This window comes from Sinocyclocheilus grahami, unplaced genomic scaffold (assembly GCF_001515645.1).
Source record: "Sinocyclocheilus grahami isolate Dianchi unplaced genomic scaffold, SAMN03320097.WGS_v1.1 scaffold57.1, whole genome shotgun sequence".
Lineage (NCBI taxonomy): Eukaryota > Metazoa > Chordata > Actinopteri > Cypriniformes > Cyprinidae > Sinocyclocheilus > Sinocyclocheilus grahami.
The window spans coordinates 76,227-97,648 of record NW_015505236.1 but is presented as its reverse complement, the minus strand read 5'-3'; the positions used below and the strand labels follow the sequence as shown (position 1 = coordinate 97,648).

Here is a 21,422-nt window from a genome sequence, read left to right as displayed (position 1 = left end):
GCGAACTTCTTCAAATATGAGACTGTAAAGCAGCTCTGAGAAAGACAATAGTGTCATTCTTCAGCTCAAATCAGTTCAGTGTTGATTCAGTTCAGTTCAATGACTGTGTAAAGTTCATCAATTATCAAACAAAATTCATGTCAGTAAGGTCTACAGAAGACAAGTGTCGTTATTTAGCTCGAGTCACTTCTGTGGTAATTCAGTTAATTCAATAATAGTATCAATGTCGCAAAATTAATCAATTATGAAACTAATTCATTTCAGCTGTAAAGCAGCTCTACAGAAGACAATAGTATCAGAAAATGTTGTTCTCACCTGATAGTATCAGTGCAATTTATTACAATAATTTTATCATTTTAATATAAAATTCTCCTGTTCACACAGATATTGAATGTCCGTCAGTGAAGTTGCTTTTTGCATCTTTGTCATTAATTCCATTGATGAAAACATCATCAGAACCGAACAAAGACCTTGATCTTAGAGTCTTGTCACATCCATGATCATTTGACATAAAATACTTGTTACGTAAAGACTAATCTGATCGTAGATAGGCACTTATTAAACACAAGCCATCTACATTCATATCCTCTCAGTCACATTTCTTCACTTGTGGCCTGGATTTGAAGTTGAAACTGTCATGCAAAATCCCTCTGATCCTCTTCTAATCTAAGAAAACACAAGCCCATCGCAGAATTATGTAAAACACGTCCAGAGTTCAGATGCACGTTCAACGCCTGCTATGCAAACAATTTACTCTATGGCTGCACTCGACTGCAGATCCCACACCTCTGGGGTCCAAGATCAACAGCTTTTAATAGCATGCATTGCGATTGATTTTGAAAGTTGTTGGGAGTTCATTACTGTCAAACCGGCTGGAGAACTTTAAGTGCCCTTTATGTTTGCATTTCAAATGGTAATAAAAAGATGGAAAGATGGATACATCTGTGCGGCCTGTCCAAACTAAACACGCATTGCGGGAGGTGATACTGATTTAATCAGGGTTAGACAGACAGTGTCCTCTCTGAGGAGTGAAAGTCTGGTTTTTATTGAAGAATCACAGTTTGCTTTGACAGGTCTTGCTGAGACATCGACCGCACAGTGGGAATAACATACCCTTTGAAACACTGACGGACTATGGAGAGAAAAATAAAAAGACACAATATAGAGGAGAGAGGTGGATCAAGGGCTTTGATTGTTTTGAGGAGACGCAATTTTTAAGCCTGCCATCATTTGCTCACCCTCATGTCGTTCCAAAACCAGTACACAGCAACAAATGCTTTTCTTGCTTAGATTTTTTGTCTTGTTTCCAGCCAAAAAATTTTGACATGTTTTTTCTGAAAGCAAGACAATAATTTGTACTTGTCTAGAAAATCCTTCTTGATTTAAGAATTTTTAGATATTTTGGCTGAAAACAAGACAAAAAAAACGAAGTAAAAAAAGCATTTTTTGCAGTGATGACTTTCTTTATTTTGTGGAATGCTAAATAATTATTTTGTATAATCTTCAGGTTTTTTTCATTTAGTAAAAGCGTGTTGGTACTAGAGACTATCAAGTTCTAAAAAGGACAAAACGCAGCATAAAAGTACTATAAAAGTAGTCCATACAAATCACGCACTATATTTTTAAGTTTTGTGAAGCAATATGATTTATGAGAAAAATAACAAATGTATTTTTAATTTGACTATTTAGGTTTAATTTATTTTTATTTTAGTTTCAGTTCAGTTTTAGTTTTTATTTCTTTCCAGTTAGTAATTTTAGTTCAACTTAAACTGATTTCAGTTTGTTGCCAAGGCAAAATGTATAACTTTCATATCATTTAATGTTTTATTTTATTTTAATAGTTTTGATTTTAGTTTAGTAATACTGATCAAGGCCCAAATGAAACACCTGTGAGTGCTATTCATCTCAGACTCTTTACATTTGTCATTCTTTCAGGCTGGTGGTTTGATGCTTGCGGTCTGTCCAACCTCAATGGAATCTACTACACTGTGGGTCACAATATCCGCAAGCTCAATGGCATTAAGTGGCATCACTTCCGAGGACCCAGCTATTCGCTCCAGTCCACTTCCATGATGATCCGTCCAGCTGATTTCTGACGTGAATAAATTAGCATTGCCGCAAGCTTGTCATTTTGATAATGACAGGACTTAAAGTGCTTGCTTCGGGACATAGTGAGTGAGTGAAGTGACATGTGACCAAGTATGGTGACCCATACTCCGAATTAGTGCTCTGCATTTATCCCATCCAAAGTGCACACACACAGCAGTGAACACACACACACACACCGTGAACACACACCCGGAGCAGTGGGCAGCCATTTTTTGCTGCGGCGCCTGGGGAGCAGTTGGGGGTTCGGTGCCTTGCTCAAGGGCACCTCAGTCGTGGTATTGAAGGTGGAAGAGAGCGCTAGTGTACATTCACTCCCCCCACCTACAATCCCTGCCGGTACAAGACTCGAACCCGCAACCTTTGGGTTACGAGTCCGACTCTCTAACTCTCATAGAAGCAACAAGGTGGAGACAAATAAAGATGCCATTTAATAGATGAACGGCGATGTTTTACTACAGAGAGCTGGAGTGGACAAAAGCGATCAGACTGAAAATTCAGCCACCCTTTTCTTTTTTACACATTTAAACATGCTTCACATTTGCACCTACTTCTGTCTGAGTTCATGTGTGGCTTATAACCTGAAACTTTCTCAGTGATGGCCATGGCAACTCTCATGGTGTCAAAACGTGGCAAAATTGTGGCATGATGTAATTCCAAAGGAAAACCTTTTGAACTTAATGAGTCTGATTCCGGAACTGTTCTGGATGTTCCAGAGGAATAACATTAATTTCCAAGAGGTGCTATTTTGTAAAAGATAATAGCTGTTAACAATTTAGCGAGGCAGATGATTAGTTCCACTACCATTCAAAAACTTGAGGTTGGTAATATTTTTAATGTTTTTGAAAGAAGTCTCCTATGGTCACCAAGGCTGCATTTATTTGATCAATAATACAGTAAAAAAACAGATTTATTGTGAAATTTTATTATAATTTAAAATACCTGTTTGAATATACTATTTGAATATATTTTAATATGTAACTTTGAAGCTGAATTTTCAGCATCATTACTCCAGTTTTCAGTGTCACACAATCCTTCAGAAATCATTCTAATATGCTGATATGCTGCTCAAGAAACAGTTCTCAATATTGTCAATTTTGAAAATTGTTGTACTGCTTAAAATTTGTGTAGAAATCATGATAACATTTTTCTTTCAGGATTCTTTGATAAATAGAACAGTATTTATTTGAAATAGAAATCTTTATAGCATTATAAATGTCTTTACTGTCACTTTTAATTAATTGAATGCATCCTTGTTGAATTAAAGTGTTAATTTCTTTAAAATAAAATCTACTGACCCCAAACCTTTGAATGGTAGAGTTACTAGTTTAGCTTATTAGCAAGTCAGCTGGTTAGACTGAGACATTGCATAATGTTATGTGTATTTTTAATAACTGGATATTTTTTATATTTTGCATCTTTCTTTTTTTAGTCCTTTTTAGGCCTGAAACATACTCTGTACATGTATGAAAATGCAAACGCTTCTAACTCCAGTGTGTCAGAATTCATTTAATAAGACTAAATTCTATTTGTTTAATGTGTCATTAGCATTGCCATAGGGGGCTATTTAGCATAAACTATCATGTTTATGGTCTTAACGGAGTAACATTTGAAAGTAAATCTTGCTGGGCAACTTACAGTAGTTATATTGTATTGTAGCTACTGAATGTAACTCTTTTCTGCCCTCTTTTGTACATAAATTCCTTAAAGGGGTCATAGGATGCTACATGCACTTTTACAAGTTGTTTGAACTGAAATGTGTGTTGGCAGTGTGTGTACACAACCACCCTATAATGATAAAAATCCACCCTGTGGTTTTTTTTTAATCTGGTTAAATGTTTTCCCCTTTCTCAAATCGAGCCGATCTCAGATTCCTGTCTGTGTGACGTCACACAGACAGGCCCCTCCCACGATAGTTTGATTGACAGTAGCGTTTCAGCTCAGACTGGACTGGTGTCTTACCTTAGCTCCGCCCTGAGTGAGCTGTCATCAGTCCGCCATTGTTTCACCGCCGGAGCAGATGTAGACAAGAATGACTCCTAAGCGATTGAGGTGTTCTGTTGTTGGATGTAATAATGAACATAGCAGTCGTCATTTACTCCAGACATCTGAGCTGCTGAACTTGCAGTGGATTACATTGTTTCTGAAGGGAATGCGCCCTGATCTACATAAATGCGTCTATGTTCGCGCGAATCATTCATGATCCAGCCTCATCTACAGAAGAAGTGAGTATAATGTTTTGTAATGAATCTTTGCAAATCGCCTTTCCTAATAATGTGCAGCTCGGAAGAGAGGGGCGGGGTCAGCAGAGCTCATTAACATTTAAAGGAAAATGCTACAAAAACGGCTGAGAAATTTTAACCAAACTATATTACAGACTTTTCATTAAGACTCTAAAGAATCATATCAACTTGTGGAAAATGGGCATCCTATGACCCCTTTAAAGCAACTTGAAAGCAATGTGTTGCATTTGCCCACTTGCATAAAGTGTGTTTCTGGCCTTAAAATTGTTGTACCGTGTGATTTGTATGTTTTGTATGCAAGAGAAATACTATATTTTGTTTACTAATGTTTTTAAATGTGTTCTGTGTGACTTGTTGTTCCCATTTCAAGACTATACAGTATGTAATTTTTTAGGAGGATGCACTTTAAGGAGCACAGTATGATGGTCATGTGGTTAGACAGCAGATACGCTGATAGGAGCTGACTGTTCCTACAATTGTACAGTATATGAACAATATATTAGTTGCTGCTGTGGTATATACACATGAATACTTTCTGACCATAAACCTTTCAACATGCATTATTACTTTCTGACCATAAACCTTTCATCACATATCTTTACAGTTTGATAATAAACCCTGCAGATCAGTTCTGGAGTCAAACTGGATAACAGCTTTTCAACAGGTTGAGGTTTATTTGACTATTGTGAACTAAAAGTTGAAGATGCCAAAGGCTTTCCTGTCTTTTTGTGGTTCAAGCTTCCTAGTTCATACAGTGTTTTTATTTAACTGAATTCCAGCTTTCTGCCAAGAACAGCAGGAGCATATGGAAGACATTCCCTCTTGTTTACTCTTTATTCACTTTGTAAAAATGTCAATTTGTCATGTCAGATATTCCTTTTTGTTTTTTGTTTTTTAAGAGGTCTACATAAGCAATAAAGTGCTTCTTATATAGATATTTGGTGCAGTTTTGGTCACTGTGTCTTAACTGGTTTTACTGCAACATATTTCACTGAAGTCAAACTGTTAACATACATTATATTTATAGTATATTTATTTGATTCAATTATAACGATTGATCTTTAATAATCAAACTGCATATACTGTAAGTCTAATGCTAACACGGAATGTTCTCATAGCTTTGGCTAACTTTCTGGCAAGGTTCTCTCAACGTTATGAACAAACATTCTTCCAGCAGCCTAATGTTAATAGAACATTCATTCAAAGTTATCTGTTCTTTAATAATATTCTCAAAAAACGTTCGCACAAATCATTCATGAAACATTTGATTGCTGAAACATTTTAATTTGACATTCGTCTAACATTTTTTAAATGTTACTTGTTTGAGAATGTTCAGAGAACATTCAAAAGTAACGTTTCCATAATGTTTGAAAAATGATCAAATGGAATGTTACCTTAAAATTCGCATAACCAAGAAAAAAAAAAACATTAAAAAAATATTTTTAAAACCTGGACGTTTTCAGAGAAAACATTTTCATAATTGAATGTTTTGTAACAAATCATTTTGTGTCAGTACTAGGGGTGTGCAATATTGACAAAAAATAATATCTCAATATTTTCTGGGATTTTATCGATAAAGATAATTACACACTATTTTGCTGAGTGTGTTATTGTGCTGATATCTTAAGGACTACCGTGGACAGCTGATTCCTAAAGTTGTTGATATATTTCATATTTTGTGTTACTAAACAAATGAAATCAGTATCAATAAAATTCATCTTTGCAGAAGTTGCATATGAAGTGTAATTTAGATGTATTTACACATGTTAATGCAGCTTAGAGGGACATGGAAGGCTTTAGCCTGCAGTTACAAATGCATAAGTAATGTTTTGATATTTTAATCATTTTACTGTCACTCACATTTTTGAACATAGACGTGAAAGTGCACGATCCAAACTTACATTTTTATAATTCATGAACGAAAACATTTTGTAACATGATATTGATGTACCCTTTTCATGGTAATGCAGTGTTTGATTTTAAAATGGGTTTCAAAGGATGAATTTTGAGATATAAAGTTTTAAATTTATATATAATTTCTGATGATTTCCAAAGTGTGATAGAGAAAAAGGCAACAAAGAAGACTTTTTCTGACAAAGGTCAGAACTCCTGTTATGATGTAGATTTTTGAGGTGCACTCTTGTCATAAATTAATCTATTACTTTTCCTACATATATATTTTACCAATGTTTTTGGTAAAAATTATTTAGACGTCTTAGACCTTTCCAACAATATATAGTTTGTCATGATTAGATTAGAATTTAATTGTAATATAGTGAAGTAAACTTAGGCGTCCCACAGAGGGGACGGGTGACAGTTAAAGGGTTAAACATGAAATGTTGAATAGGCCTACTGATATTTGAAATTATTAAAAAAATTGAATGTTTGGAATGTTTTTTGTTGGCGAAATAGCGCAAAAACAGCCAATATGCTGTCTAAAACGTAAGTCTCGTGATAGTAACTTATTGTTTATTGAACTGTTGTATACAATCAATATCACATTTGTAACCATGCTGATTTTTTAAGAAAAAACGGCACTCTTCCTGTGATATTGATTAACTATATGAATTGATATAACTATATGAATATATACATTTTCTGCATCCTTATCTTGAAGTATGTGATCATTGTTAATAGACTGAATCATGCAGTGAAAGAACCACTCTAAACCACTCTGTGTTGGTCTACTCTAACCAGACTTCATCACGTCGCGTATGCACGCCTCTGTAGGTGTGTTTTGTGTAGCTTTTGCAATATACTCGATAATGTTAGTTTGTCATAATATAAGGCTTTTTCTAAATAGCAATTGATGGAGAAAGATGCTTTTTCGACAAACTGAGCCATGCATGCTTAACAATGTGTTCTGTGGTGATGTAATGGCAAACAAAACGCACACAAATAAAGCAATCTTTTGGTTGGTTTGTTTGTTAACCTGTGCACAAGACATGTGAGAAGCTTGAGACAAATCTAAATAGATGTTCCCTAAAACGGCCTAAAAGTAGGATTTGCATGCAAACACAAAGCCTATCAAAATTCTCTTTCAGTTTCAATAAGAGACACTGCAGTGTAGCACTAAAACAAAGATTGGAAATGTTAGACTTTAGTTAACCTGGCAAACAGCATTCAAAACTGGCTGTTGTTTTCATGAGAAGTTATTCTTTAGCTCCATCTGCTGACCAGCCCTGTCCCGTTAAAATATGTAGGCTACAGCATTTAGCACCTCAGAACTAGGCTACTGCATGACCACTATAATGGATTATTCTAAATGTAATGAAATATTTAATTATAACAGTTTTTTTTTCAGGTCTGGTTGAAGAGTTCTGTAGGTTGCACATTCCTTTAGCTGTGTGAAATGAAACTGGCTGTGTTCAAAACCCTCTTTGCTCTTTTATATCATTCACTCTCTCTTGTTCCTTTTCTCTATTCTTCTCGCCCTCCCTTCCTCCTCAGACCTCGATTCCGGGTTTATTTTTTTTATTGGCTCTGCCCCTCCGGCTCTTGTTCTCTGGAGAAGCTAGAGGGAAATCTAGGTTATGATGTCTAACCAAAAGAAACTTATCTTAGATTATTGCAGACGGTCACAGTTCATTTGTACTGGACTTATATTTATCTTTAAAATTAATATATTTAACAAGATACCAAATTCCAAGAACAATATTCCATGATGTTCAGATGGTCAGTTTTCACCAGTAGGGGGCAAATGGTGACAGTGGTAATTAGTAAAGGTGAAATGACCAAAGAGGGTCACACTGGTGTTATGAGGTAGGCCTATGTTTTCATTTGCCCATCATATGTCGTAATAAACTGTATAAAAGATGCATAAACATGCAAATATTAAAGATGGATATCATATTAGTTAGGTTTTTAATCACAATTAAAGGCACAATATGTAATTTTCGCCGCTAGAGGGCGCGTATTCAAAATAAACAAAGAAGCAAAGGGTAGTTTGATGACACCATGACTGAGTGAGGAATCATGGGAGTTGTAGTCTTCATCCCCACTGACGGGACTCGGGCAGAAATCATGTTCATGGATGAGCTAATGATTTATTAACGTAGTAGAATGAAGCAGTGTGAGGCTGAAAGCCGTCGAAGCGAAACGAGGCCGCTGAACGAGCGTGACACACGGTTCGAAAGCAGCAGAGCTTTTATTATGCCACAGTCGACCGCTTCCGCTCCTTCCGGTCGTGAGTATGTGGGGTAAAGCTGCTCTGTTTTATCACACTAGATACTTTTGAAAGTTCTGTTATAATGCTACTCTGTGTAGACTCACTGGTCTAATAAAATGCACAACATATTAAAGCGTCTTTAGTGTTTCCATGTATTCTACAAAACAAAACCGGAAATCGAGGGGTTATGACGTCATTGGCAGGCGACACAATGACACTATGGACACGGTCCGTGTCACTCGTTAAAATTACTTATTTCTCTGGATTTAAACATTCTTCGAAACTTTTGGGATAATGTAAGTACACATGTCAGCAAAATATATAACACTGTTCTAGTGGTTTTTGGATATTTTAATAAAAAAAATCTTACATATTGTGCCTTTAAGTGAGAGGCGAACGTTAAATAATTTTGAGCAGATATTGAGCAGATATTGTCATTTTTGTTATATCCCTAAAGGCTGAACTACTAAGATGAAAAGCTGGCAGTTTATTAAGAAATATTCAAATATTTACAATATAACAGGTTTGATCATTTGTTTCTGATTGGTTCAAGCATGTTTCAAAAACATATACAGTAGTTTTAATTGCTAAAAAATTTTTCCTGTATTCTCAACATGACTTTACATCCTGATGGTCTTTTGAAATATCCCTTTAAATAGTAAAAGCTATTTCCCAATGGCATCATCTTCCAGGAAGTGACATCACACATTAGTGAGTATTAGCGATTGATTTGATGAGTTATTTGATGTTTTGTGTTGTTAGTTATTTTGTTTCACTCTATTACATCCCATGTTGTTTGATCAAATGACAGAAATCATGTTGATAGTTTCAAAATTAATTTACATTTTTTCTTGCTATTGTGTGTGTGTGTGTGTGTGTGTGTTAAAAGGTTAATAGTGAGTTTACCCTTTAGTCCTGTGTCAGGCCTACATATGGTTTGTGACTACACTTTTGATATGGTTCAATATCTTTTTCCATAAACTTCCATTTTAAGTGCAATACTGTAAATGTGAATCTTGTTTGTTTGTTTACATACTGAGAAGCGAGTCAAATGATTTTCTGCCGTCAATAGAGCTAACTGGTATAGACTGGGGAACATTTCTTTAACCTTAATTTAGTCAGGTAGCAACTAGTAAATGAATGTAAACACAATTCACCCTGGGCACCTTGTCACTGATGTGCAATTAACATGGAAAACTGTCTGCAATGTTGGCATGCTAAACACTTTTCCAAAACAGTGGTTGGTAATGCAGCTGTCCCGTCCCATCATTCTTAACGCAGGGGGTCTGTATGCACTCAGCTTTAGCTATTCTAGATTGATCGTAAACATTCTAGCTCAGGAGAGCCTGAGGATACCGAGACTATGTGGCTGTTTGGATCTATTTCTGTGTGGTTTAATGTATCATGGCTGATTTGATGTTAGTCTGTTTTTATGCATTCATATGTCCATGCTGAAGCATAATTTTAGAACTGGATTATGGAGTCTTTTATACTGTCTGTGTGATGGAGGCGACGAGACGAGAGGCATGCGGATCCATATGCAAGGCTTTATTAAGAGACGGGGTCATAACAGGCATGGGTCAGACAATGGCAAACAGGTATATTGAGGGCAAGACAGAAGAGTAATCCAAAACGGGCGTGGTCGATCAGCGGCTAACAATATCCAGAGGGCTTGACAAGAGGGGAAATCCAACAATATGAGCAATAGTCCAGGCAAGGTGCAAACATAGTCCAAATGGCAAGACGAAAGGATAATACAAAATACACATGCAAGAATCTGAACACGGGAAAGCAGGCAGGGCAAGACTATGACTTCGGACTAAGAACTAGAAATGGCTCCGTAGAGTAGCTATCGCTATCAGTGATAAACGCTATACAATACTCTGCGTTGAATGGTGGTGTGAGACTGATTTATATAGTGTGTGTTATTGGTAGCAGCTGTGTGTGATTGGTTAAAAGTGTGCTTGTGATTAGTGCAATGGAGCATGGGAAATGTAGTCCAGGGTGATGTGTAACAGTCTGTGTGGTGTGAGAGTCAATATAATGGGAGGGTGACCTCTGGTGGCAAGCAGACGGAAGTTCATGGACAGGATTCGTGACAGTCTGCTTATGTGCATTCATTTTTTCATCTTGCTTGCAATGTAATATCAAGGCTATATAAGAATAAAACACACACACACAAACATTATATTAAAAAATACATACATATACATATGTATTTATGTATATGCTTAAAAAAAGTGTGTAAACTCTTTTCACTTCAAATAATACCATGGCATTACCACATTATCCTGTATAAATAAGATGGTAGAATTATGGTACTTTTTTTTTTGCCAGTGTATATTGGAAAGCCTTGTGTACATGCCAAATATATCATGATACTATAGTACTTTTTCTTATAAATTAATGATAGTGACCTATCAGACTGTATGTCACTCCAGTCTGTCATTAATAACTTATTAGTGCTTCACTACTGTCAAACTGATTCATTAGGGTTAAATTATACATGAATGTCAGTATGAAAATGTTGGATATCTCATTGATATTTCAGTATACATTTTTTGGCAGTATCTATGTATCATTTCTTCAGATTTCTTCAGATCTGAATAGGAAATCTAAATTGTTTGCCAATGAATATAATATATATGACCTTTGTTAACTGCAGTCAAAATGGGGCATGTGCATGCACATTTTCTATGTTTTTACATGGATCAGCATAAAGGCTGTGTTTATTTGAACCACAGTGTTCTTGGTAATGTTAATAACCTTGGCACATACTGTTTGATAATGAAAATAGCGCAATAGATCACACATATAATTAAACATGATGAATTAAACACATGTTATGGATAACATTATATGATTTTTTTAATTATTTCACGCTGTGCTGTATTTTTCTAATAGTGTCTGTGCATATTCTGAGGTAATACTAGACATGACACTATTTATAAATTTAGCATTTGTCCCCCTCACCTTTCATTACATGTTTCCAATCTGCTGTCCAAGAGGTTATAAAGTAAATATATGCAGGGGCTATTACAGGCAAATCAATAAATCATTCAGATCATGCGGAGGCCTGTGTAGAGCGGCTTGACAGACTCACAGTGTGTCATACAAACACAGATCCTGCGATCTCACACGCAGGTGAATCTCACATCTGTCAAGAACATGTTCGAGCAAAAGAAAGTATTAAGAAATGATTTTTTTGCAGAAAATGAAGCCTATTTTTAAGACAGTTATGTTTTTTGCAATGTGAAATTCTCATTACCTTACTAAAAAAGTCATAGTCATTACTGTATTACTGTATGAGATCTGTTTATGTATTTATTTATTTAATAATTTGCAATTATGTGGCTGTGTGTGTGTGTGTGTGTGTGTGTGTGTGTGTGTGTGTGTGTGTATGTGTATATATACTGTATATATATATATATATATATATAAAATTAAAAATTCTTTTAAAATAATTATTATTCTTCAAATAAAATAAATATTAACTGAAATACAATCAAATATTTAAATATATTTAAGCTGGCAACCTTTCTCATTTTAAATTAGCCTAGTTTACGTGGTTGTACTAAAATAACTAAAACTAAAACTAAAATTTATAAAAACTATACAGATATATAAAAACAATAACTTCTACAAAATTACAAAATCACACAATAAAATTACAAAACTTTTGACTAAAATTAAAAGGAAAACGGAAAATATAAAAAGAAAAACTGATTAAAATTATTCATAAAAATAGTATTATGTCATTAATGCTAAAATAACAATACAAAGCCACATAATTGCCAATATTTTTTAGTTTTAGTATGGTAGTTTTACCATAGTACTACCATGGTAATTTCTGGAAAACTCTGGGGTCATAAGTGTGTACTTAATATTTTTTTGTATTTAAAAGGCACTTAAAAGAATAGCATGGTTAAATTAAACCTTTTATTTATTTATTTTTTTTGCATTGCATTATTATCATTGTACAATGGTACTCTTTGATTTTTTTTTTTTTCAGTGAAATTTAGTGAAACTAAAATCTGACTTGTGAACTGGTAATATTTAATCCAATGCATTGGAAGTGTGGCGGTAACAAACCTCCGTCCTCCGTCCTCATGGGGGTGATAGAGTTTCCATCACATGGCTGCGCCATTAAACTGGATGTGATATTGATAATCTTCAGGTAAGTAAAATATAGAGTGACATAAGATGTGGTATATAAAAAAGACAAATTATTTGTAGCGTTTTCCTGCTTTTACTGTCCTACAAATTGCTTTTGATCAGCACACTTTGACAAATTTTACAGAAGAGAATTTCTTCAGAATGGCTGCGAAAGGACAAATCTGTTTGTGAAAAAGAAAAATGGCATGCGTGATAATTTGTTAAATCTCATCAGACGTATTCAACAAAGCACAATCAGTGACTTCAGTCTGCATGCGGTCGTGGGTCGCGACACGCTCGCGATTCAGACCTGATTGCATCTATTGATATGAGAAAGAAAAGCAGGAAAGCAGTAGACAAAACAGATTCAAGATTCAGAACAAGAGGGGGGGAAGATGGGGATGTGTGAAGAAAAAATGGAGAGGGAGGGTTTATTTTAGAGCATGTGCGTCTTGAGCAGGTGCTGGCTGGGTGCTGAGAATGTCTGAGGACAGTTTGAGTATCTGATCTGAGTCATGCACAGAAATGACTCACAAACCACACCAGTCCTCATCAACATGCATAGAAAGAGAGTGAGAGAGAGGAGGGACGCCTTGGTGTCTTATAACACCTTTCGCAGTACCTGGTGACTCTTGTGTAAGCTTTGTATTTCTGGTTTGTTCATTCAGACTCATTGGATGGCTAAATTAGGTGGTACATGTGGTAAAAATGGCATCTACTTCTATATAACTTAATATTAAAAAAAGCCAAGCCTTAAAAATAATCACAGTATCAGATGGTACTCTCTATGTAATATTTAACACTAAAAAAATATTTTTGAAGTTGTAAATAAAACACATAAATGCAGTACATTTTACGAGAAAATTGTTTAGGTCTTTCTACTTTAAAATTTCATGTTTAATTCAATGTGTTACTTGCTGTTTCTTTGTAATTAATTGTGAAATTTGCTAGCAATTTAGAGTGAAAACTTTTTCTACAGCAATTTATTATTATTATTTATTTATTTATTTTTAGTGTACTTCGAAAAAAAAACGCATGTTCCGTTGATACGCTTGAAAAGGTTTTAATTAATCCAAATTTAGTTTTAGAATTTTTAGCAAAAATAGGTCTTAAATATCTTAAATTAAATTTTAGTAACTCAAGTATAGTTTTCGCCATGAAAGTAACCTTAGAGGCTGGCATGGCATTAAAAACAATACATATATCAGTATGTATTTTTGGGAAAAAAATACAAAATACATATATCAACGCACAATACTTTAATATACCATGCTACAGAATGATTAGCCATACAAATAAAGAATACTACTCCTTGGAAGTACCTTGGAGTACTGTATTAATAATAATAATTATTATTATTCTTTATTTATTAAATTTTTTTGCATTGCATTTTTTTATCATTGTACCATGGCCAAAAATATTCCATGGTACTTTTATATACATGTTGTTGTTAGTGAAAATACAGTTACTGTAGCTTGTCCATTGATATATTCAGTGCATCTGTGTCATATGCAAAAAAGTAGAGTTGGCGCCTGAGAGAAAGATAAAGAAGGAATAAAAAGTAAGAAAATAAATAATGTAATGCAGCTATAGTGGTGATAGCATGACAACCATGTCATACCAAAGCTACTGACAAAGCATGGTAAAAAATATGGTGGTGAATATATATATATATAGTTCAAGGGTACTTTGTGGGTCAGGTTTTCTATTAATAGAACAAAGACAGAAATACAAAGTGACTTAAGCTTATGTCATTCTAATATCATTGTTAGGTGGTAGCCCACTATTATTAGAGTCCATTCATGTTTCCACAACAAGAAAATATAGTCCTACATTCATAACTTTATCCTGACAGGAAAGGCTTCTGATGAGACCATGACCAAAAAATGTGGTAATACCATGGTTTTTGTAAGCATGGGCTAACCACAATGTGTGAACATAAATAACATTTTAAAACATAAGTGTAAACTTTTTCAATACCATCTTCTATTTCATTGCAGTGCTTCATATCCAGGCAATGACTGTGACCAGCTTCGTCAGGCTGCTGAACTTCCTGCTATATATCAATGACCTTTGTTACTGCAGATCTAGTCGGTGCTACACATCATTTAGTATGAAATACTACAAAATCAACCATGTTTTTGCTGGTTAGCATAAGCAGAGACAATTAGCGATACAGCTGTAGGCTAAAATGCAGGGTTGGCTTGTTTACGAGGACACTAATTGTCTCATCCAAGCTGGATTATAATGATAACCAAGCTGTCAAACCACTACTGCTGTGTGCGCTAAAGCTAGTTGTGCTGACATGTAGCGCTGTCAATGAAACGACTGACTACTGTGCAGAGCTAACGCCATAGCCTAGCACAGTGTTGATTAGCCCATTACTCATGGTCTGTTCATGAGACGACTGCGTGAAAGAATAAATTATTCTATATGCAGTTCAATCTTTGCACTAATGCCCAAGTGAGATTAGACATGCATTCAGGTTATTATTGGAAAACAGAGTTGAATGTCGGCTCATTGCATTTATTATAAAGCACATTTATTGTAATGTGTTTTTCGATGCTAATAGCTTTATCATCTGGTGTCGGGTGAGTTGTATACGTCTGGGATATAGTTCTCAGTTATGTTACATTTAAATATGTAAATATGCAAAGGTCCAAATGAGTTTTGAGTGGAAGGCAAACATTTTTAATACGAATACATTGCAGAAATTTCAGAACAGTTGTTGATCATTTGGCCTTGGAAGAGTCTGATGAGAAATGAGTTCATAGTGAGACTTGGAAAATCTGAACACACATTTGATGTGATGTTGAAATCTCTTCTGAAACAGTAGGCAGGCAAAAGTCTTGATTTGTTCTCCTATAATTGTATTTTTGAGATTAATGTTTGCAATATTAAAGCTATTATTGAGAGATCAATATATCTCCTTTGTTATTTTGTTCCTACAAAAGCCATTTACGTCTCTGAATGAGTTAAATGTGAATTGTCTGAGGTTGTGAATGTTTTGCTTTTACAAATAGGAGATGCTACTCTGGCCAGTCAGTGAAGCTTTTAATAAGCATTAATGTGAGTGTGTTGAGCTGCATTGTGAGCTGGTAAGTGCATCCAGCTGGTGGTGTTAGCGGTGATATAAGTGACGGTTTCTTTCCTCGGTACACTCCTCCGTATGTGAGTCACCAAAAGCCAGAGGAAGCAGGAAGAGACGAGAGCAACATCCAAAATGACAGTCGTTTTATTTTTGTCCCCAAACATTCAGGGATCTTGTGTGGGAGCTAAAAACAAGCAAAGACATTTAAGAGGCGGAAATATATTTATATGCACACAGATTTCGGATAAACCTTGAACAATCAAGGTAGCATCACTTTGAGTTATCTAGGGCAGGATTCACGTTAGCAAGTTGTATAAGTCAGTGCAAACTGGGTCTTGACTGGTTTTGCATCACAACCTAGATTTTACATTACATTTTTACAAATGGTGACCCAAGTGGCAAAGTAAATAAGGATATCATTAGAAATTAGACATTTAAATGTATTGATATTACTATGCATAATTATTTTAATAGCTATGGCTGAATAAGAAAATTGTCACTTTTGGTTTGTAAATGTCTCTCAAATTGCATTTTATTACTGTATTTAAATGTAGCATTTTTGTGTGTGACCTTATCAGTTATAATGTAACATCATGTATCATGCAGTGCAAACTTGTTCTTAACTGGGTTTGCATCACAATGCAGATGTTTGCATTACATTTTACAACTGGTGACCAAACAAAGTACCAAAATTATCGTACAAAGGACAACGTCAGACATTTAAAATCTAAAAAATGTTTATCATGATCAAGGCTGCATAAGAAAATTGTAAATGTCTCTCCAGTATCGATTTTAGAAACATTATTTATCTTTTAAACGTGAACATTGCAGCACTTTGCCTAGAAAATATTGCAGTGTTTGATTGAACGTGTAGTAAATAACATAAAAAATATGGGAAATATTATATGGCTAGTTACATTTTATTATTTTAATTTAGCATAGCTGTGCGTCACTGTTCTTATCAGAACAGGTCTGCAGCCCATTTTTTGCGGTTGGCACACAACAGTTGCTTTACGCATTATCTCTGCAGTAACCTATTGCTTAATGGTTAGCCTTATGAAAATGTCTAGAAGATTAATACTCTAATAATCCTAATCACCATTTTATCAGCAAAGTTGTATAAATGAAACAGAAGGGATGTGCAAATCCAAGGCTCATCCTAAGTTTTACTTCAGCACGACTCCTGCTTAAAATAGCTTGGCTTGCGCTTTGAGAACAGGCCTGTGTATCAATCAACAGAAGCGCGCACATGCACAATTCAACACCCAGTCTGCAAAAATAGATCACCACACTGAGTTCTGGCACGTTGTACAAAAATATGCCATGGCAGTGGAGAAGCGCATGCATTTGTAGTCGTTTCATCAGGATCTATAGGCATCCTTGAGCGGTTTTAGGGTTTGGTGAGATCATGGGTGCATCTAAAACAAGAGACGCAGTCAGGTGTGATGTCAGAAAAGTTTCTTGCATGGTTGCACAGTTAGACAGAAGTGTTTTTGGTTGGTCATAACATGGCCACCTGTTATTCCACTGGGGAAATTCCATTAGCATGTTTGGGGTCACAGTGGACACCATGTGCATCCAGAGGAATATAACACCGCCCACCTCAGAGGACACTTCCTCTTTCCATTCTTATAAAAGACTCTGGTGACCACCAGCAGCATCCAAACAGATCACAAACCTTGAGATTTGAACCTCACCAACAAGGAAAACACAATAAGAGCCATGAGTACAGCTGCCGTCCAGCAAAACCGGCCTTTTAGCAGAGCCGTCAGAAAGATCAAGGTGGCTTCGACGGTGAACAGCCTCGCCAAAAGCTGGCAAAGCTGGGCGAACAAACACACCGACAAGCAAGACATGATCCCGAGCGGATGGATGCCCGACACCATCATTGAGGACACGAAAGAAAAGCAGAAGGAGAAGAGTGAGATGAAACTCTTGGTTACTCCTCGTGTGGTTTCGGTGAATAGCGAAGATGGTGCGGACGACCAGATCAAGACGGTGACCGTGACTAAAGCCATCACGCCAAAATGTAACGAATACGGAAAAGACCTAGTGAACATCATCAAGGAGAAGATCAACACCAATCAGCTAACATCAGAGGACACCAAAAACTTTCTTGGCAACGAATCTCCCACCAGGAGACGCTACTGTGGCGGGAAAGCAGGAACTTTGGTGAAGGCGCTAAGATCCCGAAGTAGCGGTTCAGATGCTGAGGACAGTGGTCTTGGGGAGGAAGCATCTCTGAGCGACAACAGCGATCAGAATGAGAGTGAACCGAAGAAACATGTCAACAGACAAAAGGTGTGTTTATCTGTTCAATTCAAGCTATGTTCTGGCAGTTTTTGTTTGTTCTGAGTGCACAAAGCTTATTAGCAAAAGCTATTTTCACTAACTCCGCCCACAATTGCTTAGATATTATAGCTTTAGTTTAAATAGCGTATTACTTCTGTTCACACTTTGTGTGAATAGCATCCAAGACTATTAGCACTTAGTGTGAACAACATGTATTTTATTTCTCCACAACAACTCATTTAATGTAATGTTATTCAGAACAGAACAAAAATGAAAATATAAGTTTAAAACAAACATAAATTATAGTGGCATATAATAAAAAAACATTTATTATAAATGGAACAAAATTAAAGCAAAACTGATACTACCGGTGTATGGCAAATACGCTATAAAAATTATATAAGTTGCTTTGGAATATAATTCATAGCACATTTCAGATGACAAAAAATCTGCGACATATTCCGGAAAATACAGTACCTTTTTTACACCAGTGTAAATAGGCACTGTCATTTGTTTTGTTATCTTGAATGTAATTCGGTTGTCGCTCCTTTAATGAGAGTTCACATTGAATTCAGTTGTTATGGGAGTGAAAACTAAATTCACTCTTGAAAAGTTCAGGTAGTGAAAGCCACATTTACATTAAAGTCACACATATTTTCTTCCATATTGTGACGTACAAGGGATTATAAAATAATAAAAATAATAAGTAGAAAAAATAAAAATCGGGTGGGGACTTGGTTCTAGTCATCAGTTGTTGATTGGATGGAGGCAAGATTAATTTAAATGTGGTTGTCTCTCTCAAAATACTCACAAAATCTATAGTAAAATTGTTTTGATAGTGAATCTTTTGATGTTTTTGAATGTCTCTTTAAATAGTTGAACACGAGTTTCTTGGTTGAAAAGATGAGAATTACCGCTAACTGCAACTGAACTGACTATTCATTCAAGGCTTTAATAAAAAATAAAAAAATCTTTCAATTTATAGATGCAAGCTGGGCTTTAGAGCCTTAGATCAAGTCAAAGTCCAACTGTATCATCACAGCCGCATAATGTTCCATCATAGACTCAGGCATGTTCTGCCGCAATGGAATATATGTAAATAAAAACAGTGATGGATCATTTTCATCTGATCTTCAAAAAGCAGCATGCTCACCCTCAACTTGATGAGTGAGATCCATCACAGCTGTGACACCGTGGTATTTGTATATCACCAGCTTGCGTTTCACTGGATGCATTTGCACGGGTTCAGATGGCACCCATGTGAAATTAGTGCCCCTTGAAGACATCCTGAGAAATATTTAACAGTAATGCTCAGGCATGTCAGACAGACAGTAGTGTAATTTGACTGTCTGGTGACAAGCCAGGTTGTCTACACCTTAAACAAGATCTGAATAATGTATTATTGTTAAAAAAAAAAGTGTTTTAAAGTCAACATGAAATCCAAAATTTCAGTATTTACTTTCCTAATAGACATTCCTAGTCTTATTGTGCATGTTAATCTAAAGAAAAAATGTTTGTCTTTTAAAGTGAATTCTTATTCTTATTATTCTTAAAAAAAAAATTATTATTATTATCATTATTAATACTACTACTACTACTACTACTACTAATGATTTAATAATAATAACCTCTGAAATCTTTTGTAGATGATGTCAGCTAGGCCATGTTGAATAACATTAACTAAATTTCTTTCTTGTTGAATGCAGTAAAATCAAATAAATAAATAATTGTACAACTGCTGATAATAAAAAGAAATGATAAATTTTTATTATTATTTTCTGACTAAAAAATATTTGTATAAACTATATTTATAGATAAATATTTTATATTAATTCTAAAATATTTATTTGTTTATAAATTTCTGTATTGACTTTTGTACATGCAACAAAATCCACGAACCAAGCAAATTCATCTTTTCACCGTATATTACCTTATCTTATATTCTTATTATTATTCACCTTTCTTTTTTGCATCTAATTCTTTAAAACATACACTTTGTGATGTGATTATGTGGTCCTGAATAACACATGAATCTTGTCCTCTCAGATTAAAATAACCACGATGAACGACTTGAGGAGCACGTGGCAGCGGTTCGCTGAAGACCACATTGAAGGTCAGAAGCTCAACCCTTTCAGCGAAGAGTTTGACTATGAACATGCCATGGCTATTCGACTCCAAAAGGGCGACACGGGATACGGACGGCCCAAAGAGGGATCCAAAACTGCCCAACGTGCCGATCGGGCTCAAAAACACATCCACCGTGAGATGGAGGAGATGTGTTTTATCATACGCAGCATGGGCCAGCGGGATAAAGAGGGATGTATCTATGTCACCTTCGGCCGTCTGTTTGACCGCTACGTTAAAATCTCCGATAAAGTTGTGGGAATTTTGTTGCGCTGTCGCAAACACAAGATGGTGGACTTTGAGGGCGAGATGCTCTGGAAGGGCCAGGATGATGACGTTATAATCACATTACTAGAATAATGTGCCAGAAAGTTGCTAATGCTGCATTCAAGTCCTCCTGGGAAGTTTGTATTTACGAGTTGACAAGTCGTAATTACGACGTCAGGTGCGTTCAAGTCACTTTGGTCAGAACAAGATGGCGATTTAACTTTTCTAGATACACTCTAAAAAATGCTGGGATAAATACAACCCAGTGCTGGGTAAAATAGGGACAAACCCAGCAATTGGGTTGTTTTGACCCAGCGTTTGGGATAAATGTTTAACCCAGCCTTCTGGGTAGTAACCCAACCGCTGGGTCAAAACAGCCCAATTGCTGGGTTTGTCCCTATTTTACCCAGCACTGGGTTGTATTTAACCCAGCATTTTTTAGAGTGTATATGGTAATTATACAATAATATAATATTTTGTATATGTAGCTTATGTACTTTTATTGTACATGGCAAAAAAAAAAAAACTTAATTATCTTAATTTCAACAAATTTACCGTCAATACAGACGCTGCATATCTATAGTCTTTGGCTGCATCCATTGCATCCGATGTGTTTTTCTCACTGACACGCCCCAAACTCAGGGCTTAAAGAAAATTCAGAGTTTCCCACTCGTAATAACGACTCGTAAATATGTTCTATCCGACATGACTTGAATGCACCATAAGTTGCAGTGTAAAAAAGTAACTAACTTATTTCTTTAACTTCATTTTTCACAGTATCTCAGCTCAAAATACTGTTGTTTTTGCACTAAAAACCTACTTTTTTCCGACAAGCAGGCTAGCGGTGTAGCATGTCAAAAAATGTTACGCGAAACTTTTTTACGCATTTGTGCAAATTCGAAAAATGATTGTGTTGATGCTTTTTGCACCAGATGAGTAGTTATAAACTACTTTCAACTTGAGTATAGTTAAACGA

General features: G+C 35.5%; 2 protein-coding genes across 2 annotated transcripts in view; both read left to right on the top strand.

Moving 5' to 3' along the window:
* The window catches only part of angpt4 (angiopoietin 4), a 40,336-nt gene extending 38,126 nt beyond the window's left edge, over positions 1-2,210 (top strand). The window contains exon 9 of the mRNA XM_016270473.1: positions 1,936-2,210. Within this exon, the coding sequence (XP_016125959.1) occupies positions 1,936-2,096 (161 nt within the window). The 3' untranslated portion in view covers positions 2,097-2,210. The remainder of the gene's footprint in view (positions 1-1,935) is intronic.
* Positions 2,211-17,386: 15,176 nt separating this feature from the next.
* Positions 17,387-20,715, top strand: abraa (actin binding Rho activating protein a). Its single transcript, XM_016270706.1, has 2 exons — positions 17,387-18,064; positions 20,102-20,715. Exons 1-2 carry the CDS (start codon positions 17,486-17,488, stop codon positions 20,537-20,539), a joined length of 1,017 nt encoding a protein of 338 aa, XP_016126192.1. The 5' UTR covers positions 17,387-17,485; the 3' UTR covers positions 20,540-20,715.
* Positions 20,716-21,422: the final 707 nt, after the last annotated feature.

Excerpts from the sequence above, each read along its gene's own strand:
- abraa (XM_016270706.1), top strand. The coding sequence starts at position 17,486 with ATGAGTACAGCTGCCGTCCAGCAAAACCGGCCTTTTAGCAGAGCCGTC. Across the intron at positions 18,065-20,101 it reads AACATGTCAACAGACAAAAG|ATTAAAATAACCACGATGAA; the intron begins GTGTGTTTATCT and ends TTGTCCTCTCAG.